General features: G+C 40.4%; 1 protein-coding gene across 1 annotated transcript in view; it reads right to left on the bottom strand.

Moving 5' to 3' along the window:
- Positions 1 to 20652, bottom strand: part of LOC102691149 (collagen alpha-1(XXVIII) chain) — a 44571-nt gene that overhangs the window by 15226 nt on the left and 8693 nt on the right. The window contains exons 6-24 of the mRNA XM_015358155.2: positions 19793 to 19846; positions 17826 to 17870; positions 17434 to 17460; positions 17123 to 17167; positions 16983 to 17027; positions 13936 to 13989; positions 11512 to 11580; positions 10880 to 10948; positions 10312 to 10380; positions 7402 to 7470; positions 6651 to 6719; positions 5723 to 5791; positions 5219 to 5287; positions 4651 to 4722; positions 3767 to 3835; positions 3200 to 3271; positions 2528 to 2596; positions 1593 to 1661; positions 1252 to 1320 (exon numbers count right to left, since the gene is read on the bottom strand). Of these exons, the coding sequence (XP_015213641.2) occupies positions 1252 to 1320; positions 1593 to 1661; positions 2528 to 2596; positions 3200 to 3271; positions 3767 to 3835; positions 4651 to 4722; positions 5219 to 5287; positions 5723 to 5791; positions 6651 to 6719; positions 7402 to 7470; positions 10312 to 10380; positions 10880 to 10948; positions 11512 to 11580; positions 13936 to 13989; positions 16983 to 17027; positions 17123 to 17167; positions 17434 to 17460; positions 17826 to 17870; positions 19793 to 19846 (1173 nt within the window). The remainder of the gene's footprint in view (positions 1 to 1251; positions 1321 to 1592; positions 1662 to 2527; positions 2597 to 3199; positions 3272 to 3766; positions 3836 to 4650; positions 4723 to 5218; positions 5288 to 5722; positions 5792 to 6650; positions 6720 to 7401; positions 7471 to 10311; positions 10381 to 10879; positions 10949 to 11511; positions 11581 to 13935; positions 13990 to 16982; positions 17028 to 17122; positions 17168 to 17433; positions 17461 to 17825; positions 17871 to 19792; positions 19847 to 20652) is intronic.

The raw sequence follows: 20652 nt of genomic DNA, 5'->3' as shown, positions 1-20652 counted from the left end.
TTAATAAAGCAGGGGAAAACAAAAGAGAGGGAAGTTGAGAGGAGGTGCGGAGCAGGAAAGGAGTATCAACACTCAGGGAGCACTTGAAGAGAGGTGTGAAGTAAATGCCTGCAAATGAATAGAGAGGATCAGAAGAAGACAAGTCTGTTGGTAAGGGAAGGGGGAAAGTGTGATCCTACTTTCAGCATGAAGTTGGTTTTGGATCATATATTACTGTTCACAGACCTTTCAACAATGATATATCACTGTTAGAAGGAGAATCTCTGTTGTGCTGCTGAATATAAAGCTGTAATTGAAAACATTATACAAGACTACTTAGCTGACAAACAAGAGAATTGCTGGACATGGATCTTTTTTACACATCAAAATACCACCACTGATCTTATAAAGATGTATATTGGATACTTTACATTACAGATATAGGAACCACTGGGATCTAATGAGGAATTAAATCTTTAACATGAATCTGGGGTCATTTGCATTGAATTAAGTGACACGGGTTTGTTTAAATCGTCTGATTTACCTTTGATCATGAACTCAATGTTGTTGTGAAAAGGCGCCGAATTAACGACTGCTGCTATCTTTATTAGTTCTCATGATAATGATAATCTGAAATGTACTGTATGTTTTCTAATGATCACCTGAAACCAACATTTACTTTTTATTGTTTGCTATCACACATTGTTTGCTATATACAACAAACTTATCATTAAGTGCAGTCCAGAGCTCTATTGCTCTATTTTTGTGCAATATATGCCAGGGACCTGTGCAATACATTTATATCTATATTTATATCTATATCTATATTTACATCTATATTTATATTCATATGTGTGATACGATTTTTCTGTGTACTGTTCTGTTCTAGTTTCCTCTTGTGTGTCCGGACTGTGAGTAACTCTTGTATTGTATTGTATGTATTGTACTATTATTATATAATTCGTTACACTGTGGCTGTGTTGTGTGTGTTAAGCTGCTGTTGCACTGCAATTTCCCTCACGGGATCAATAAAGTATCTATCTATCTATTGTCAAAAGAAGTATTAAGAACCTTCACTAAGACAAATTAGTGATAGAAAGGTGTAGATCTATGAAGCATATATTGTCTTTTGTAGATCAGGGACAAAATTCTATACATCAACTTCACTGAACACCAAGCTCCACACTAACATACAGTATAGGAATGGGAAACGAACAAGGTATCTTTTAAACGTGATACAGGAAATGTGACAGAACATGGAGAATACGATACCAGAAGACCAGGAAAGCCTTCCCCTTTAGGTCCAGGTGAGCCCGTTGGTCCAGGCAGACCTCTTTCACCCTAAAAATTGGTGAAACCAACAAGTTTAAAAGCACATACAAGATGAAGGAACGCTATGCAAAGCAGCCAGAACAAATTGAATGTCTATTGGCCCATCCATCCCGGATATCTAATTAACTCACTTTTCCCTGGCTTTGGGTGTCATAAACATACCAACGGCGTTTTATACTCATTTTCCCTAATTGTATGCATTTAAAAATCAATCAGCCTTGCAGTCCCCAGAGGGAAAAGACACATTCTGTTTCAGCAATTAGCAGACCTGCAAGGCTTACCTTGGGCCCAGTGATCCCAATTCCAGTCTCTCCTACAGGTCCAGCTGGCCCCACTGGACCAGTATCTCCCTATGGATAAAGACAATTAAAATACTGTCTCACATCACAAATGATGAACTGCCCAATTTCAGTGGCTCTGTGGCTCAGGATCTGCACCTGTGGCCGGAAGGTTGCTGGTTCATAGCCCGTGGCTGGCAGAGGAATCCTGCTCCGTTGGGCCCCTGAGCAAGACCCTTAACCCCAACTGCTCCAGGGGTGCTGTATAAATGGTTGACCCTGCACTCTGACCCCAAGCTTCTCTCCCTGTCTGTGTGTCTCATGGAGAGCAAGCTGGGGTGTGTGAAAAGAGAAATTCCTAACACAAGAAATTGTATAGGGCTAATAAAGTGATCTTATCTGTGAACTTCAAACTTAATATCAAACTGGAAATCTGTCACGCTTGGCAAACTGCTTTTTATTGTCTGATACACTCTGGAATCCCACTGTAATTTCAACAAAGTGCACAACAAAGTGCACACGACAGAAAATGACTTCTGACTGCTTCAAGAAACCCGGTTTTAAGGTATTTAAGGTGTGGTATTATGCAAGCTGGGCCCCAACGAGCTCTGTTGGTAGAGCATGAGACTCATAATCCCAGGGTAGTGGGTTCGTATCCCATGTCGGGCGCCAGGTTCTCAATGTTGGAGGTTGGGCACAAGGCTAACAACTCTGCCCTGTAAAAAACTAATGTTACGGAAACAGCGACAGGATGTTGCTACCACTATGTGCTAGAAGGCATAACAGGCAAATATCCATCCATTATGCAAGTCCAAAGGACTGTCAAAAAATGAATCCCTTAGTTAAAAAATTAAAATGCTAAAATGTTTTTCACGTACGCATTAGTTCACACATAGTTGTCTTTGATTCTTCATGTAGTATGACAGGGAAAAATGTACCTTAGGTCCAGGAATTCCCCGGCCAGGTGGACCAGGCATTCCAATTTGTCCAATACTTCCTGGTTCTCCCTAAAAAGACATCAACAATCCAGGGTTAAATAAACTGCCAGGAATTAACAGCTCCAGCCCCGGCCAGACCACAGGACCTGGAGGTTAAGAAAAATCAATTGTTTTTTAAAAGAATATCCTAATGTCCTGCAAACATTAGTACTGAAATTTAAGTAACACAAATAATCTTTAACTTTACATACATTCAGAAAGCAGGGCCACACAATTGTCTTTTATTTTGTCAAAACAAATAGTACGATGGACAGCATGCTCAGGATGACATGTCTCCCAGTGTGTAAGAAGAGAATTTCACAGTGGTGTTAGTTCCTAGGCTGTCTGGTAGTGCTGACGTCTCCTGTGGCAGGAAGCTGGCCTTCTGGATGAGCAGGTTTCACGGCTGTGGCCTGAGAGACAACAAGCGAGTCCTGGCTAGGTGATTGTTTCACTTTCCCTTCAGCTGCACTCTTCAGAAACATGGGCCCTGTCAGCACTTCATTTCACTGTGGGTTCCCAGACAGCACTAGTTCTTAAGAAAAATGAGGCCTCCTGATAGTCAGAAACCCAAGGATCTGATACTTTTAGAAAACAGTGCAGAAACTCATCCAACGTGTTTTATTGACTTGCCTTAGGCCCTGTAGGTCCCTGCTGCCCCTGAGCTCCAGGAAGTCCTCGCACACCTCTGTCCCCCTTGTCTCCCTAAGGGATCCAGAATAAAACTCCTGATTTGTATTAGACACAGAGAGCGCTATCCAGCTCCACTAAGCAAACAGCAGTCCTGTTCTGGTTCAGCTTCAATGTTTCTGAACCACTTTTGCACAGCATAATAGGAAAGCATAACTGATAAATAATTACCCTATTACGCTGTACTAGAACTTTGCCCAAACAGTTTTTAATATTAAGTTCCTGTTTTTTTCTTCCTACTTGCCTTTAAAATGTGCACGTCCAACTATTCTCTACTCTTTTTCCAGGTTGCTTTATTAGTTTGCTGGAAAGCAGGTGTCTTTGTTTGATATATGATTTCTCATGAATGTCGCTGTGCTGTGTTGTAGAGTAAAATAAATCCCTGTTCAGAAGTTCCTTCAATATTTTAATAAGTGATGTTATTTCAATACTATTGATTATTCTGTATCCACGGCACACCTGACGTCATTATGAAGGGAGTGAGCCTGGGGTTTCTACTTGTTTCAATACCTTTTCACCTGGAATCCCCTTTCCAGCTGCTCCGTCTGGGCCTCTTGGACCAGGTAACCCACTCTCCCCCTAAATTAATAAAGTTTTATTTTAGTACGAACATTATTGAATAAATCAAAAGGCCTGCATGTCTACAATCCATTGAATAAAATTATCCATTACATTTTCCTAAATTATTTTTGAACATTGAGTCTACTTAACTGTAACAACATTTACACCACGTCAGCTAACACAAATCTAGGTACTAGTCCAGTGCACTGTGAGCAAGACCTACTCTTATTAACAGTGCCATATGATCTTTCATATGCAAGCAATCAGGAGCTCAATTTAATATCTCAATTTAACACCTGCCCTCAGCACAAAGTCCCTTGTCACCCTGCTGGTGCTGTGATTTGGAAGTTTTGGGCCAGAGGGAAGAGCGCCACCTACTATAAAACCCCAGTACTGACCAGGCCAATCTCACTTAGCTTCTGAGATCGGAAGAGATCTGGCTACAAGGTGGTGTTGACAACCTTATGTAGCCCTTCATATTGACTGTAATATAGAAATTGAACATACTGATATTCAGCATGACTGTAATATAGAGTGAAGGGTATCCATTGTCTTTAAAGTATTTGAAACTGAGATTACTACAGACAAGATTTACTTGCTCTTAGGGATGCAGCGAAGTTGCAGCATGCAACAGCAAAAAGCTTGGCTAATCAGTAACACTGACATTTATTTCCTGCTTTTTTATTTCTTATACAGATTTCCATGGATAATTTTACTGCAGCGTCATCGGTGGTGTTTTCTGTACATCATATGTTTCTGACACATCCATGCAGTCTACATGTACAAACAGTGTGTGGTGTTTCACACTGCATGGCCTGAATTGAACCCAATACCTTTGGCCCTTCAACACCATCCTCCCCTGGGATGCCTGGAATGCCTGCTGCCCCAGGAGGACCAGGATCACCCTGGATTGTAGAAAGAAATCAAATGATCTCCACAATAGACTAAACAACAGTCTTTCACAGTTTCATTGCAAAAACGTCTCATTGTAAATTGTGTTGTGATCCGCATCACAGAATTCATTTGCCTACACAACTGTGATACATACAGTAGGAAAGGCAAAAGATCTGAGCGCAGAGTTTTGGGTAAAGTTTGGACACAAGGCCATGTTTCCGACTGTTAACTCAGACAAGTGGCTGGCATGTGGCCATAATCACCATAGCTGAGAGCAGCATGTTTTAAAAAAAATAGTTTTCTCGACTGTGAAAAAAAAAGCAAACTTCAAAGTCACACCTAAGCTGGTACATGCATTTTTTTGGCACAATATAATGCCAAGATACAGATAACATAATTTATACCAACATGTAAATCTGGATATTAGAATTACTGATATATAATCCAGGGAAGTCCATTGAAAGTATTGGTTTTTCTTTCATCCCAAAAAAGATACAACTTCCTTACTTTAGGTCCTGGTTCACCAAAGCCCCTTTCCCCTGGAACCCCAGACTCTCCAGGAAAGCCCTGATCACCCTGTGGAGTAAAGAGCACTTTACTGCAGCATATTGCAGTCATTACTTTAGTACATCACCTAGCAAACTATGGATGTCAGAAAAGAAAGTGGCGCCATGCAGTAACACATTCTAAAAAATAGGTTCACTACGTTTTAGTAATGAAGGCACGAGGCGCCCTCTAGTGCATTTCAGGAAGAATTAAAGAATAAAGAGGAACAGAGGAACAGCTCCAACGTTCACAAGTCAGTCCCCATTTCTAAATTTCTTGTGGGGTAGCCATGGAGACTCATTTCAGGAGGCAAAATGAGCACAGACATTTGAAAGTTTTCAATGAACAGACAAGTTACAAAACACTTATAATGAATTGCACAGCTCAATAGGAAAAAGAGCTTAGAAAAAAGGAGTTCTCAGTTGAGATTCCCATGGGATAAGAGGACATGGTAAGAGTCTGTACCTTTGGGCCCATGAACCCTATTCCAGGGGTACCTCTGGGGCCAGGGGGCCCTGCAGGACCTTGGTTACCCTGAAGGAGAAACATTTTTTAGAGAAACTCAGCAAACTCAGCAAACACCGTCAAATCAACAGCAGTGACAAAACTTGAACTAAACACCTTAAACAGCTTTCATGAATTCTGGAACAGATGTAGCACTGTGTATGTTTATTCACATTTTCCAGAACTTCACTAAATGTGCTAAATAGGTCCCATGGCCTCCTTCATTTTGCAGCTTCCCTAACCTTTTCAATATGTGTACTTTGGTGTAAGCATTACCTAATCTAGCCACATAGCAGTGCAGATGGCCTGTGTAGAAAATTACAGCCTTCTTCACCCTTTAAAAGTCTTCTTAAGCAGAGCTAGTGAGTCTGCCTTGTAGGTGCAGAGATGTGTTATTTACACAGTTCAGGTATTAAACTGTCCGTAGTCTGTTTGCTGATAGAAAACAGTTCTACACAGGAAATGGCGAAAGCATTATGTTTAGACTCTCAAAAGGAGGGCAAGAGATTGATGAATTGAAGAGAGAAATCAGAGAAGACCCAAGGCCTTTCAATAAAATGTGTGAAGTGCAAGCACTTGTGAAGTCAAGGAATAGAAGCCTATTTTAAAATTTAAAATTTAATATTGAAAAATATTGGGATTACAAAGATCGACTGCAGTGTTTATAATCCCAAAATGTCAGTGTAACTGCATTGAATAGTTTTGCAGGAATGTATTTCCAACTGCACAGCCTGAGAAGCATTGTATTTTCCAAGTACTATATAATTCCAAATATTATTTTAATATGGTTAATGTATTATTCTAAATATAACTATAGTGGGTGATTTTTCACAGTTTGAAATATTTTTCCAGAACTAAAACAGTGAATTTGTAAGAGAGCAGACTTCACCTTTTCACCTTGTATCCCCATTCCTGGAAAACCCACTGGTCCAGGTAAGCCTGGTGGTCCTATATCGCCCTGCAGACACCAAATATTACTGTTACTATCGGTGATATTAGTTATTAGACAATACGCCCAAGGAGGGAGCTGCGTCAGGCTGCAAAGGGACAGGTAAAGGTTCATTCTTCAACGGTGAAGAATAGAAATATGTTCCTTTACCATTCACCATGGAATGAATCTTCACCCCTTCCTTATCATACAATACACCTTAATTTGTGCAATGTCTTCAATGTAACTAGATCGAAAACGCAACTGGATTGCATTCAAGGATGTATCTGCAAAAACATTTTTTTTTAGTGCTTTGTCAAGCGTAATATTTATGAAATGAGTTAAGAATGTAGCACGAGACACATTGTGGGCAGCCACAGTAAATAAAAGGCCGATGCCACAGAGCACTGCCAGGATAAGACTGCTGTAACTCTGAGTTACTGCTCCGCGGGCAGTGACCCCTCACTGAGCCAACCCCAGTGCAAACAGCTGGACCACGGTGCCACAACATGGAAGCGCAAACATCCCAAGGGTCAAGCGTGTGTGGGCTGGGTGTTCTTATCACTTAGAGCGTGTGAATAAAAACACTAACTCCACTTCAGCTCCTGGTCACGCCAGGCTGCGCAGGGCTCTACATCTCTTCCACAACCTGTCTGAGGTGTGGTGTGGAAATGGAAGCAACCCAGAAGGACAGACACGAACATCCCATTACCTTCTCGCCCTTCAAGCTGGCTCCGGACGGGCCTGGGCTGCCCCGGGGCCCCTCGTACCCCCGATCGCCCTGCAACGGAAAGACATGGACGGTCTGGACATCTGACAGGAAATTACAGGTTTCCAGCAAGGTACAGAAACGCCAGGTGAAGAAGAAGCAAGAGCAGTCTGTTGATGCCTTTTGCCATTTGCCATTGATGAGAAGCTACTGCAAAGGTATCCCTGTTCAGTAAGAGATGATCTGCAAGTTCAGACGTTCAGTGTTTGTGCATGACTGGGGAGCCATTGGTCAGAAGCTCCCATCGCTGGGATTACAACCGAACGCCTCTAAATCGGACTCTCCTCCTTACACGACACTGCTCTACGCTAGAGCAGAGCTAAAATTCAGACTGCTTGAGTTCATAGTGTTTTTGATTTAAGATGAATTTTCTACTTAAAAAACATTGAGCAGGGATCAGGTTGCTGAACTGAAATCCAAGCATGTTGGATCGGCTACATGATGTTAGAATGATGCAGTCTTACAAAGATATATGACATTTTTGTGCTCCTCATGTTCAGTTCTTTGATTTTGGACTCTTAAATCTACACCTTCTTGGTAACAAGATTGGTTTAAGGCCTTAACATAACCTTAAGAACATATTTTAGCAGTGGATTTACATAAATACAAAACTGCAAACTATAAGTATTATTAACCAGAAGTGCATTTTAACTTACCATAGCAACACTCAAATATATTACTTTTTTTTACTTTAGGAAGCACAGAATAGTGAAACACGTTTATCCAATAACATGGAGCATGGACTACATACTGTAAGTTAATATAATGAATGTGTCTGAGCAACAGATCAGTATAGAAAAGAACTATCAAGGCAAAAGAGAGATATTTTTTTGGAATTTTGGACAGGCTAAATAAAGACTTGTAATGATTTCACACTCTAAATTTCCTGATGTGCAAATACTTGTCAGTGAAGTAATGAGACTGCTATGTGAAATAGGGTCAATCAGGGGTTAGGGTTAAAATTTCTATCCAAGTTGGAATGAAAAGAATCCTGACAATTTCTTTAAATGGGCAAAATTAAGCAAGTTTCAATGTGTTTATGCACACAATTGGAAAATGTTAATAAAGTGTTTTGTGTAGTAGTGCATAGTCAAATACCTAATGGGACTACCCAGAAAAAGTCAGAAAATAAGAATGGGAAAGAAACTCCAAGTATCCATCAAAACTTAAATTCCACTTAGACAACAAACATGTTCACCTCATTTATAAGCATGTGGGTTCAGCGGTTCTCTAAATCTAATTCTAACTGGTAGATATGAATGAAGAAAATGGTTAGTGCTTCAGGTATACTGTACATGAAAGTCAATAATTCACTCCTACAGGCCAGGAAAAAGCTTTCATTCCTGTGTCTGTGAGGTCTAAATAAAAGCAGGAGATGATTTTTCCCTTTGAAGCTTAATTAAACAGTGTAAAGATTAGATAAAGCTAAAAAGGGACTATTGTAGTGCAACATGGTCTCTAAAAATACCTGTAAATAGTCACAGTGACTATGATATATTAGTTTGAAGTTTGAATTCCACATTTTCACTTGGGTTTAATTACACTTTTTGTTTGGTATAAAAATGGTGTGCAAGGAAGTTGGGGGTTTAGGCTGTTTTGCTATTTATCAGTTTTAGGGCTGAAAAATCTGTAATCAGTAAAGCCCCATGGATATATAGACCTGAATATTAATTAAAAATGTTGGATTTACATATCTACAGTGCAAAGTCCAGTCCAGTATTAAAAACTCCCTCAATTGCTTTTGTGGCCTGATGTGGGGGCGTGCCCAGTGTGGAGGCGGAGCCCTGGAGGAAGGGCGGAGCCTCATCTGTGAGGTCACAGCTGTCCCGGCTCCCAGAGGACGAGCCCCAGCTGTACGGGTCCTGTAAAGGCACACTGGACACCCCCCCCACAGGGACGAGCTGAGCCACCCCTGGATGGGGAGTAAACAGGATCAGTCCAGTCCAGTCCAGTCCAGTCCAGTCTGATCGCCTCTGTGCTAGCGGTTCTTCTTTTTCCCAGGCTGGTCCCTGTTAAATAAGGTAATCTCAGCCTGGAGGTCGCGATACACAGCTGTTACGATACTTTTTGGATCATTTTTCACCCTTTTGTGTTATTTGTGGTCCCTGCTAACTTCACGCCGGTCCTTCTGGCCCTCAGTTAGGGGCGCTGACTGTTTCCCGGTGCTTGCCACAGCTCCTCCTTTTCCATAGATACATTGGTTCGATCGTCTCTAACAACGCCGTTAGCGTACATACAGTTCTTGCTGTTGGAGAAATATGTGCCCCAAACTCTCACGCTTCAAAGTAAATAAGAATTCAGAACAGTTTTCACATCATCTGAAGGATTATGACCCTTTCACATTACAGTACACCCCCAGCCACCCAAACCAAGTCAAGCCTTCCCTTTATCCACCTTTCCATCATGAAATACTGCAGCTGTCCCGGGGGATTTTCTGACATACACGGTATACCATTTTTTTATTATCTACTCCTTCGTTGTCTGTGATGAGTAATCTTTTAGTTGAGCTTTTCATCATTATTTTTCCCCCCAGCTTTCCGACACTGCTGTTTAATTCCCTGGTTTCCCATCGTCTGTTTTTCCCACCTGACTGGACTCCCACATGTGGGCTACAGAGAAACATACATTTCAGGTGAATCATACATGTTGGGAGGAATAACAGATGCAGGCTTATTAGGCTGTCGTTTCTCATGTGTTAGAGTTAATCACATACAGTACATACCTCACCTTGTAACACAATTGCTGCACCAACTCTGGACTCTAAAAGATCTGCACTGACGCCCCTTTAAGTCAGAATGCTTTCCTCCCGCAGAAGACCCATATCTGGAGAGATATACTGTACAAGCATCTTACCTTCGGACCTGGGAGTCCTTCTCCAGGAAGACCTTGGTTTCCCTGTATCCCCTGGGGACCTGGAGGACCCTAATCACAAAGAAACATCAACCTCCAGCAGGCAAATCATTCATCTACTTGATCAAATTACACATACTGTACGTATCGTTCTATAGTCTCGTAGGAATTTAAAATGAAATATTCTACAATATGTATTGTGGAAGGCAGCTTAATATTTGAAAGCATCTTAGCACAGCTTGTAGGATATTGCTCACTGTATCTCATGATGACAATGACAATGACAATGACAATGACATCACACCCAGGCAGTCCTGCAGTTTCTTTAGGTGTTTGAAGAGGCTCATTGAAGACAGAAAGGCTACCCAGCTTAAGGATTGCGACGTGTTGAAACTGCACCAGTTTCCGTGTTACTTTGTCTTCCCCATAATCACTTTCAGAAATGATTGTGTCCTGTCTTGTAAGTCACAATTCTAAAGGATTCAAATTTACACACCGATATAAATGAACCAGAACAAGCTAACAGGGGAGGGCTTCATAGTAAAGTGCATAAATTAAAATGCAGACTTACTGGCAGCCCTGGTTCTCCGATGCCAACTGGACCAGTGGGGCCAGGTCTTCCCTGAATGCCTTTGTCTCCCTTAAAAAATTAGATGACTGTTAACTAAAAGCTAAAGCGTAATAACAAAATAAACAGGCAATGACGAGGTAAATCACAGAACACATTGGTGATCTGTAGACTGGGGTACAGTAGCGCAGGTATTCCCTGGACAATAATAAACATATTTTCACTTTGTTTAATATCTGAAATTGATTAAGCATTAATTTATTCATCTTGTCATCAACATCAGACATGATATTGTACTGACAGAGCCCCGGTACCCCTCATCCAATATATGTTCAGGAGGTTAAGTTTTCAGTGCTTGTTCCTTATGTCAAATCCAGCAGCATAATTAACCAGCATCTTTACAAACGATTACAGGAAAGCCACATGGAGACAGCAAAACTTTAATTCAAGAAGAAACACTCAGGAGGTCTTATGCAATTAGTTTCAGTTCTAGGCCAAAATGTAAACTGAAACTGGGCTTAAATACTGTTATGATCAGGTGTAGGAAAGCCATGTATGTGAGTATGATCCCCCAGTCTACGTAACAGGTGGTCCATTGTGCCTGTGCTCCTTTCACCGTCCGATAAAGTCGTCACCTTTGGGCCAGGAAACCCGATGCCAGCGTCCCCTGGAGGGCCCGAGGCACCCAACGGTCCTCGATCCCCCTGAAGGACAAGACAGGTGTGTCAGTCACAGAACGGAGTGAGGAGAACAGGTGCTTGATACAGGCCAAACCATCGAGTCTGAGATTAATCCCCTTTCATTCTGCCGCTTGTTACTTTTTATCACTGGCTTTATTACAAACACTACCTGATAGTGAAAAATTCTGGTTTTCCTAGACTGTTGTTAGTGCAATAAAAAGTTAACTTGACCATCCAATAAAAAAATGAACAGGAAAAACCTAACAACTAAAACTACAAGTAACACATCACAACTAACAACAGGCAGAGGCATCATGTTCAGGTAGGTGTCTGTGTCAGCATGAGCAGGCTGCAAAGGAACAGGTAAAGGTTTATTCCAGGCAGAAAAGTGAAGAAAAGAGACACAAAGTTTCAGTTGTAGAGCCTACTTCATCACACCTTCCTTGTCCTTTCAGCATGGAATAAACCTTCACGTTTTCCATAGGCAACATTGTACAAGCAAAAGAAGGTGAGGACAGTGCCGATGATTTCCTGTGAAACGTGTATCACTTCTGTTCTGTCCCTGTTTTTTTATCACAACACCCACAGGGAGAACCCACATCAGTTGGAACTGATGCCTAGCACCAGGTCACTCCTGTCCATGGCCTGAGGGCATAGGTTTCCTGAAGAGCGGAGCCCCGCCTAACCCCTGTCTCGCCGCTACACATAGGGTCTATTTTCGCTCTCCTGCCATTCCACGGTTCGTCCCTTCTGACATCCATGACACACAGTGAGTCATAGGTGCTGTTGCTGGAGCTGGCTCAGGACCGGCATAGCCCTGGAGTTGTTTGCCCAGTTGTGTACTGCAGCCTGAGGAATCCTAGTCAGTCAGAACTGAACAAGTGACACCATACTATACATCTCAAACTGAGGTGCATAACAGGCTGGACAGTGGGGTCCACCCATAAAGATACCCATAAAAACTTCAGTGTTTCCTTATTTGTAGACTTTTTAAATGAAATATACAAACCACGCTTCACATAGTACCACTTGTGTTTAACTTCTCAGCAAAGCTGGAAAGAATTTAGTGCTGAAATGAGAATATATCATATTGTATGACCTTCTCAACTGTCCTATCGCAGATACACAAGTGAGCCTTCAGGAAGTCATCAAATTATAATATTTTAACTACCTCCTGTTAATGCTTTAATATAATTCTAACAAAGATGTTTTGTGATTTTTTTTTTCTGAAGAATTTTATTTCTTTAACTGGGTCTACTAACCCACAAAAAACCCATTCTTTGGGTGCCTCGTAAAGATGAAATGTGGTTTATGGCGCAAAGATCTAATAGTTGTTCATTGTTCCCCCAGACTCAATTGTGTTTGAAAATCTTCCAACTTCCCATAAATCTGTCTTCTTTTTAAAGATTTCCTTGTATGAACATTCTTATACAAGACAGACCAACCAAGATGCCAAATATGCATCCAAGTTATATCTAGCTGCACCACAGAATAAGGTCAAAAGCCACAGCAGCCACTAACACAGCAACACAACCCAGTGTGCATGATCCACTGTAGGCAATTCCTCTTCTGAATTTCAGTAATGCAAAAAAAAAAGGGTTCTGTGTTAATACGGATTTTCTAAAAAGATAGAAGATTGTTGTTACTGAAACTACAGGCAGAGACCATTTTTCCCTGAATGACAATGCTAGTGTATTACACCCATTTAATAGAAACATGTCTTTGGTAGAAAATGAAACTACTGTACGTCAGTGTCCCCAGTCAACCACACTGGGTTCACCACCTCCAGATGTAGGTCTGGAGATTCTGGTACAAGGGGGAGAGTGCCACTTACTGGTTGGGAAACATCACTAACAGTCACAACCTAGTTTTACCTTAGAGGTCCCAGTGTGTCAAAAGGTGGCAATGCTTCATTTGTCAATCTTTATCTCTTAAATGGGAACATGCTTTAATTCTCAGCATGTAAACCCATTGCTAGCCTAAACAGACTGTGTCATTTTTTTATGGTACTGTACTCTATGCCGTGGAAAAACTAGCAATACAAACACCTTTGCAGAATTAGTCATTCATCCATGTTAAACTTGTTCAGTTTAGTCTAATAAACATATCTATACATTATGCTCGCATCATGTACAGATATTGAAGTAATTCAGCAAACACACTTTGGGATGAAAACCCCTGCAACAGCATTAGCTGTTGATGTTGGACTGCTGTGTCACGCATTAAAATAATCTGTGATGTGAGATTTTAAAGAGTTGTGCTGGAAAATCTATTCTTCTAACTCATTGTTGATTTCAACATGAACAGATTCTGCCATTTTGATGACAACCCCTGACAATCATCATTGTGATCCATCCTCATTTCTTAGAATGTCCTTACTTTGGGTCCAGGGCTTCCTTCTGGGCCAGTCTCTCCAGGAGGTCCACTTATACCCTGTGAGGTGAGGTATGAAGGAGGAGTTCAAGGTACTGTGCAACAGTGAGTTGTGATCAAACCACACATCTAACACAGCTGGTCGAAACTGAATCACTATCACTGTTTGCTGAAAAGAAATATACTTTTCCCTTATCTCAAAAGACATCCATATAACAAGTAATGAACTGCAGCCATAAAGACTCAAAAGTGAAAAGTGCTCAACACAGCTATTCTTACCTCACATGAATAGTTTTAGGACTAAGAAAACATGTCCTTAATCAGTATAAAGCATGTTCTTCTCATTAATTTATTTCTCAAGCATAATGAATGTTCATTTTATTTGCACTTGATTTCTGATTCATGTGTGGTTTGCCTGTTTTTTGCTTTTGTCTAGCCCAGCACTATACTTTTGTTTGTAAGTGAGCTTGGATTTCAGTTCAGCCCAGAAATTCTGCCTGTCCAATTCCTGATACAGCCTCCTCTCTCTCTATCTCAGCTGCCATAATGCAAAAAGCCATAATTACTCAAGTGCATTATCTGAATTGTCTTTGTGTGCCCATCGCAGTTCCGCGCAGGCATATTACAAAGATGCTAAATCTTAAAATAGGGATAAGAATGTCAATGATCTGGTGCTCTTCATGATCCATTCTCATGAACCCTTGATATTATGCTCCATTCTTTGTTGCCTTTTTAGTTTTATAGCTCAGCCCTAAAGTGCAACAAGAATGAAAACCATAACAGCAATGGAAAGTAGGAATAAAGTGTTCTGGAAAATACATTGTAGCTTCAAAATGTGGTGATAAGGTACTAGGTTCATGTTGGACCCTAAGGGAACCCCAAAAGCAAGACTTTGGTCTTTTGTAAAGCTCTTGTGATATATTTGACAAAATCAAGACACTTCGCCACTCCTTAGTGACCCCTGTTACTGTAGCTATGCATCCAGGGAAACAAGGCAGATTTCCTGGATTAGGCGTATGTCTCCCTGGGCTGAAATATTATCATTGGTTCACAGAGCACCAAGAGGGCCTGTACAGACACTACTTGATATTCTGAGATTTCAAATAAACATCCTAAATAAAGGATGAAACCAGGTAGAAAACACAATTTCCATGCAATAAATGTACAATTGATAGAAAAAATCAACTAAGTGATGATATGCATTTATTCATCTATTTACAGTACAATAGCCATTTATCCACATACAGGGGTCTGGTGAGACAGAGCCAATTGGTTTTAACTTTTTACTATTTTAAGCCTTTTTGCGTTATTTTTTCCAACTATCTATTTTTCTCACTACTCTTTCTCATACATGTCAGGTTTCAGGTCAGTCTGGTTTTGTGAGTTAGAAGTGGTAGGATGACAAACATTATAAAGTTCATGATTCATCAGGAAACTGGAATAGACACCTTGTGCAGGGCAGATTTTCAATTCTATGATACACATAAAGCAAAGCATGGGAATCGTTAAGAATTCATCGTCCGAGCATTTCAAAAAGCCAATGGTCACACGCTGCTGGTGCTTTTGGGCTTTCAGATCATGAAGCAAAGTAGAATTAAGCACCTGTGCTTCAGCTCTAATCCTATAGCACAAAGTCTGCTTCTGAAAAAATAATACATTGCAAGGTTCAATTCACAGCTTTAGATATGCAGATTAAAACTGGATTACATATAAGCCTTATTTCACATTCCATAAGTGCAGAACTCTGGCTCACTGCACAGTCTCAGAATACATCTTTTCATGTTCATTTTATTATTTCATTTTCTGTATGTGATAGTTTTGACCAGTACCTTTTTTATTAAACCAAAATGTATGCCTACATTTTTAGCATACTGTATATATATATAATTTAAGAGTACTGCTTTACACCTCCCACTTTTTGAAGTGCACTGTTTTTTCTCAAATATTACTGCAGTACATTTGCATAGTCCCCCTAATTAATACAGTATATGAGATGTATGGTACAAATATATATGGTATGGTATGAAAAAGTAAATAAGTTATAAAATTGACAAACTGCATTTACAGTATCTGGAAAGGTACAGGCTTAAACTAGGGCCACTTTAACTTTTAAGGATCTCAGTACCAAATATAATATATAATAGAAATATTTAATTATTACCATGCGCACATAAAAAAGAAATTCTACATTTTAACCAAACAATTTCCATGCGAAACATGACCAAAAAATATATAATTCAGGCCTGTGCATGAATGTGAGGGTGAAGTTAAATTACTAGTATACTTCTAAGAAACAACTGAGACTTGTATTTAATTTCTAATAAAGATCCTTTATTAAACCAGTGTGGGTGTTCACATGTATACAGTTTCCCCTCCACACAACTGAAGCTGTCCATAGGCAGACCAAAGACAAAGCCTCCATTCCTCGAATTTTACTCTTCCTTTTGCACTTCAGAGATGGATACTGCAGTACGTCAGCGGGGTCTACGTTTCTTCTCCTATTCATTAACACCCAAGCCTATAGCTCCTTGTAACAGCAGACTAAAACATAACCGAGAAGCCCACACTGTATATACACTTACAGCATATCACAATGTACTCAACTCGTATGAGAATAAGTGGAGTTTTTCTGGTGATAAAACACATTTAATCAAATTGATGAATGAAACTAACTAATCTAAATGTCTTCTGCAAAATAAAAGGTGTAATACTGCAGATGTAGCTGGTGCACCGAAACTAGACATCTTTGTCACCTGCTGCTGAACCCTGAAGACAACGAACACTGGGGTTGCCATTCAGTAGCTGAGATGAACCTGAGATCTTAAGACAGGCGGCAAGACTGTGAGAACATCTTACAACCAAGGTCACTATGCATACTGTATACTGTTAGGCTACGAAACAATATCACATGAAGGTGAAACTGTAGTTGCAATCAAAATTGCAATTTAGTAGCACACTAAATAGCTTTCTTTGAAAGTGACAGAAAGAAACAACACCACAAATGTCTTTAGAACAACGGAACAGCAATCAGATTAAATAAGTGAACAGAGTACCTGCACCCCTCTGGGTCCCCTCGGTCCCGGAGGCCCCTCCATTCCCTGTGGAGTCAGTCAGATCTGCGTTACTTTCTGCTGGGGTCTCACGGCTCCTGGGTAAAACTGTGCAAAGAGCTCCTGAATGTGCCGAAACTCACCCGCTCTCCCTTCGTTCCAGGAGCCCCACATTCTCCTCTCTCACCCTGAAAAAGACAGCCGGAACATCAGGAAATCCCAGGTCTGTTTCACTGAAACAGCACAGCGGGTGAATCTCCAGGAGCACGCCTGGCCGGTCGTGGGCTCGAGTCCTCATTGCAGACAGTGCTGCTGTGCCTTGAGTGAGCCACTCTCCCCCAGTTTCTCCAGTCCACAAGGTGGATGAATGGGGACCCAAAATTATTCACTCTTGTGTACATGCAACCCCGACAGACCTTTTGGAAAATGTATTAAAAAAACACAAAACATGTACCTTATCCCCCCTGAAGCCAGGTCTTCCCTGCAAAAACAAAGCAGATACGAAAACATTACGATCTTGGAAAGAGCAAACTGGCCATTTCAATCTGAAAGGCATGGAGTTAGCCCTTCCTCGCTGGTCTCAACAGCCACTTTTATTTTCTATGACAATCAAGTGATTAGTAACACCTGCCTATATGTTTTAAGTAACGCATTTGACAACGCATTATGAAACCTAAAACAACAACCCAGGACACACTAACACCAGAGGGCATAACCCCAGTTCCCAGCTTCCACTTCATCTTTGTCGACCTGCCCTTCCAGGCAACAAGCTACAACCGTGCTTCATACAAGTCCACATCTGGATGTGTTCATTCAAAAATGTTCTTTTAGATGTGCTGAACATACCTCTGGGCCTTCATTTCCAGTCCTCCCATTGATACCAGGCTCGCCCTAAACAAAACAGTAAAATAAGAACATCCGACAGGTTATAATCAAGGGGAGCCAATCAGCTGTTCTTGTCCATTTGCTAGTCAGTAGCTAATTGATCCCCGGTTCTCATCCTGCCTTTTCTTGAAAGAAGCCACCGTATTGTCTACAGGACACCGTAGCTGGGTAACTTACTCCACCCTACCCATATTAATAGGATCATGACAGACATGCAAGCTGAACAGATTTTAAGGAAATGACAAGAGACAATACTAAAACAGTATTGTAAAGTTGCTTTTTTTATTAATATAAATCACAGTTTTATGTTGTTAAATGTGTTGGAAGAAATCAATCATTCAAAGGAACAAGTAATAGGTTTATTCCATGCTGAAAAAAAGAAGAAAGAGAACACAACGTTTCGGCCGTGGAAGGCTCCACGGCCGAAACGTTGTGTTCTCTTTCTTCTTTTTTTCAGCATGGAATAAACCTATTACTTGTTCCTTTGCAGCCTACGCATGCTGACGCAGCTACCCACCTGAACTACATCAATCATTCAAAGTGCATTTGCTTCAGAGTGGCTTTACTCCTGTGTCTGTGCATTATGAGATTACTTATGAGTCATTTTTAATCAATATTTCCTAAGAGAGGGGTCTCCTTCCTGGCCATCGAAAGCCCTCTTAGATGTTATCCTAAATCACCAGGTTTTAAAAGACTAGGAATATTTGTAAGTTATTGATCTATTAAGCAAATAATGTATTCAATTAACAGAGCTCTGATCCTTGAGAGAAGAAGGATATTATGATTTTTAGCCCATATGATCTCTAAATTACTTAATATAACAAATCGTCTATTTCAAACTCAAGGGGTCCTAGAATATTTATGTTTATATATATATATGTTTTGTTCCACGTGAGCTCCAAGTTACATGGCTGGTCAATTCATTTAATAAAATGTAACATTTCTAATCAGGTTCCAAAGTGTTTTATAGGTAACTGTGCATTTAATAAGGTGAATCTTTTGAGTAATCAGTTGTAAAAGACCTTAAGAAAAGATATACATGTGTGATGAATATAACAATTAAGTTAATTTTTTTAATTCATGTACCCAGGAGACACTAGGCTCCTGATTAAGCAGATCATAGGTAAAGATTCCCAGGTCTTTGAAATTGTAATTGATAACTTAGAGGTTGCCTATCAAACCAGTTGGACAGGAACTCTCTAGGACCAGTGTTAGAAACCCCTGCTCTAGGGCATGTCATTGCCTGCTGTCTCTTTCAGCTTCTCCCATGCTTTGAAGAATTATCCATACATTTACTCATTAAGCACTTCATATGACCCCTTGACTGTTTGGAGATAACATTGCCCTTTTAAACTCATAGGCTGCTCAACTCAACATGAGTCATGGTTTTAAAATACTTGTTGAATTCTTACAATATTAAGAGTATGGAAATTAATCAGAAAATAATCTAATATCCTCCAGATGGCATTGTGTAATAAATTGTTGAGAGGGTCTCTTTTCCTGCAGAAGATGCAATATTTTATAAGGTGGACATTCAGAACTGGTTTGCACAGGATTGAAAGAATGCTGGACAAAAGGGCTGCTATGTTATTCTATACTGTCATGTAGGAATGCGTGCTACGAACTTAAGTAACCAACTGTATTAAAAGAAGTTATCTTTAGCAAAGGGAAGCAGGAAGATGTGCGTGATTTTGAAACAGTGCCAAACTTGTTAGCACAGGGAAGCATGATGGATAACAGAAAAATATTTAAGGACTGTTCTAGTTTAATTACTTTGAGAAGAATACACCGAACACACATGTGTTTGCTGTGTCTAGATCTCAATTCATACAACATTTTTCAAAACAGAAAATCCGACAGTTACACTAACATTTTCATTAAGGACAAGTTTTACTCATGTGAATTATTTCACAAGAAAAACTCATTACCTTTGATCCCTTCTCACCAGGAGACCCGTCGTAGCCAGGATCACCCCTTTTCCCCTGAAAACAGAAGAAGCAGGGAAGCCGTCTGGGGTCAGGACTGTAAGTGGAGGATCGTGGGTTCAGATAGCACGTGGGCCACTGACGTTGTACACTTGAACAAGGCATGTCACCCAGGCTGCTTCAGAAAAACATACTGATCTATAAATAGATCAACAGATCTATAAACATAAATTGCTTTGGGAAACAGTGTCAGTCAGACCCATTAATAAAACACACTTACAAAGAGTTCAAGCATTGTGATGTTCATTTCATTCCACCAAGCGATACAAACTTGTATTACTCTGGCAACGTTTCACACATGACAATTAATAATAATAATAATAATAATAAACTTTATTTTATATAGCGCCTTTAAAGGTGGCTTCTCAAAGCGCTTTACAGGATGACAATAACAATAAATAAGAAGACTACAACAATAAATAAGAAAATTTCACAAGACAGGACACAATTATAATTACAACAATACAACAATAACAATAGAGGAGACCGTGGAAGATGGTATTAAGAAGAGCAGAGGGGTGAAGAATGGAACCAGTTAAGTAAAGGCTTTTCTGAAAAGGAGGGTTTTGAGTCTGGATTTGAAGGAGTTTAGAGAAGGTGACTCTCTAATATCCTTGGGCAAGGAGTTCCAGAGCTTGGGGGCATAGCAGGAGAAGGCCCTGTCGCCCATACAATGTAGACGGGCTTGGGGGACAGTAAGGAGGGCAGAATTTGAAGAGCGGAGATTGCGAGGTGGGGAGTAGGGCGATAAAAGTTCAGACAGGTATTGAGGTGCCAAGCCATGTAAAGCCTTGTAGGTGAGC

The sequence above is a fragment of the Lepisosteus oculatus genome, chromosome 10 (assembly GCF_040954835.1).
Source record: "Lepisosteus oculatus isolate fLepOcu1 chromosome 10, fLepOcu1.hap2, whole genome shotgun sequence".
In the NCBI taxonomy this organism is placed as follows: Eukaryota; Metazoa; Chordata; class Actinopteri; order Semionotiformes; family Lepisosteidae; genus Lepisosteus; species Lepisosteus oculatus.
Note: the sequence above shows the minus strand (reverse complement) of the source record. Positions and strands in the feature narration are given on the sequence as shown.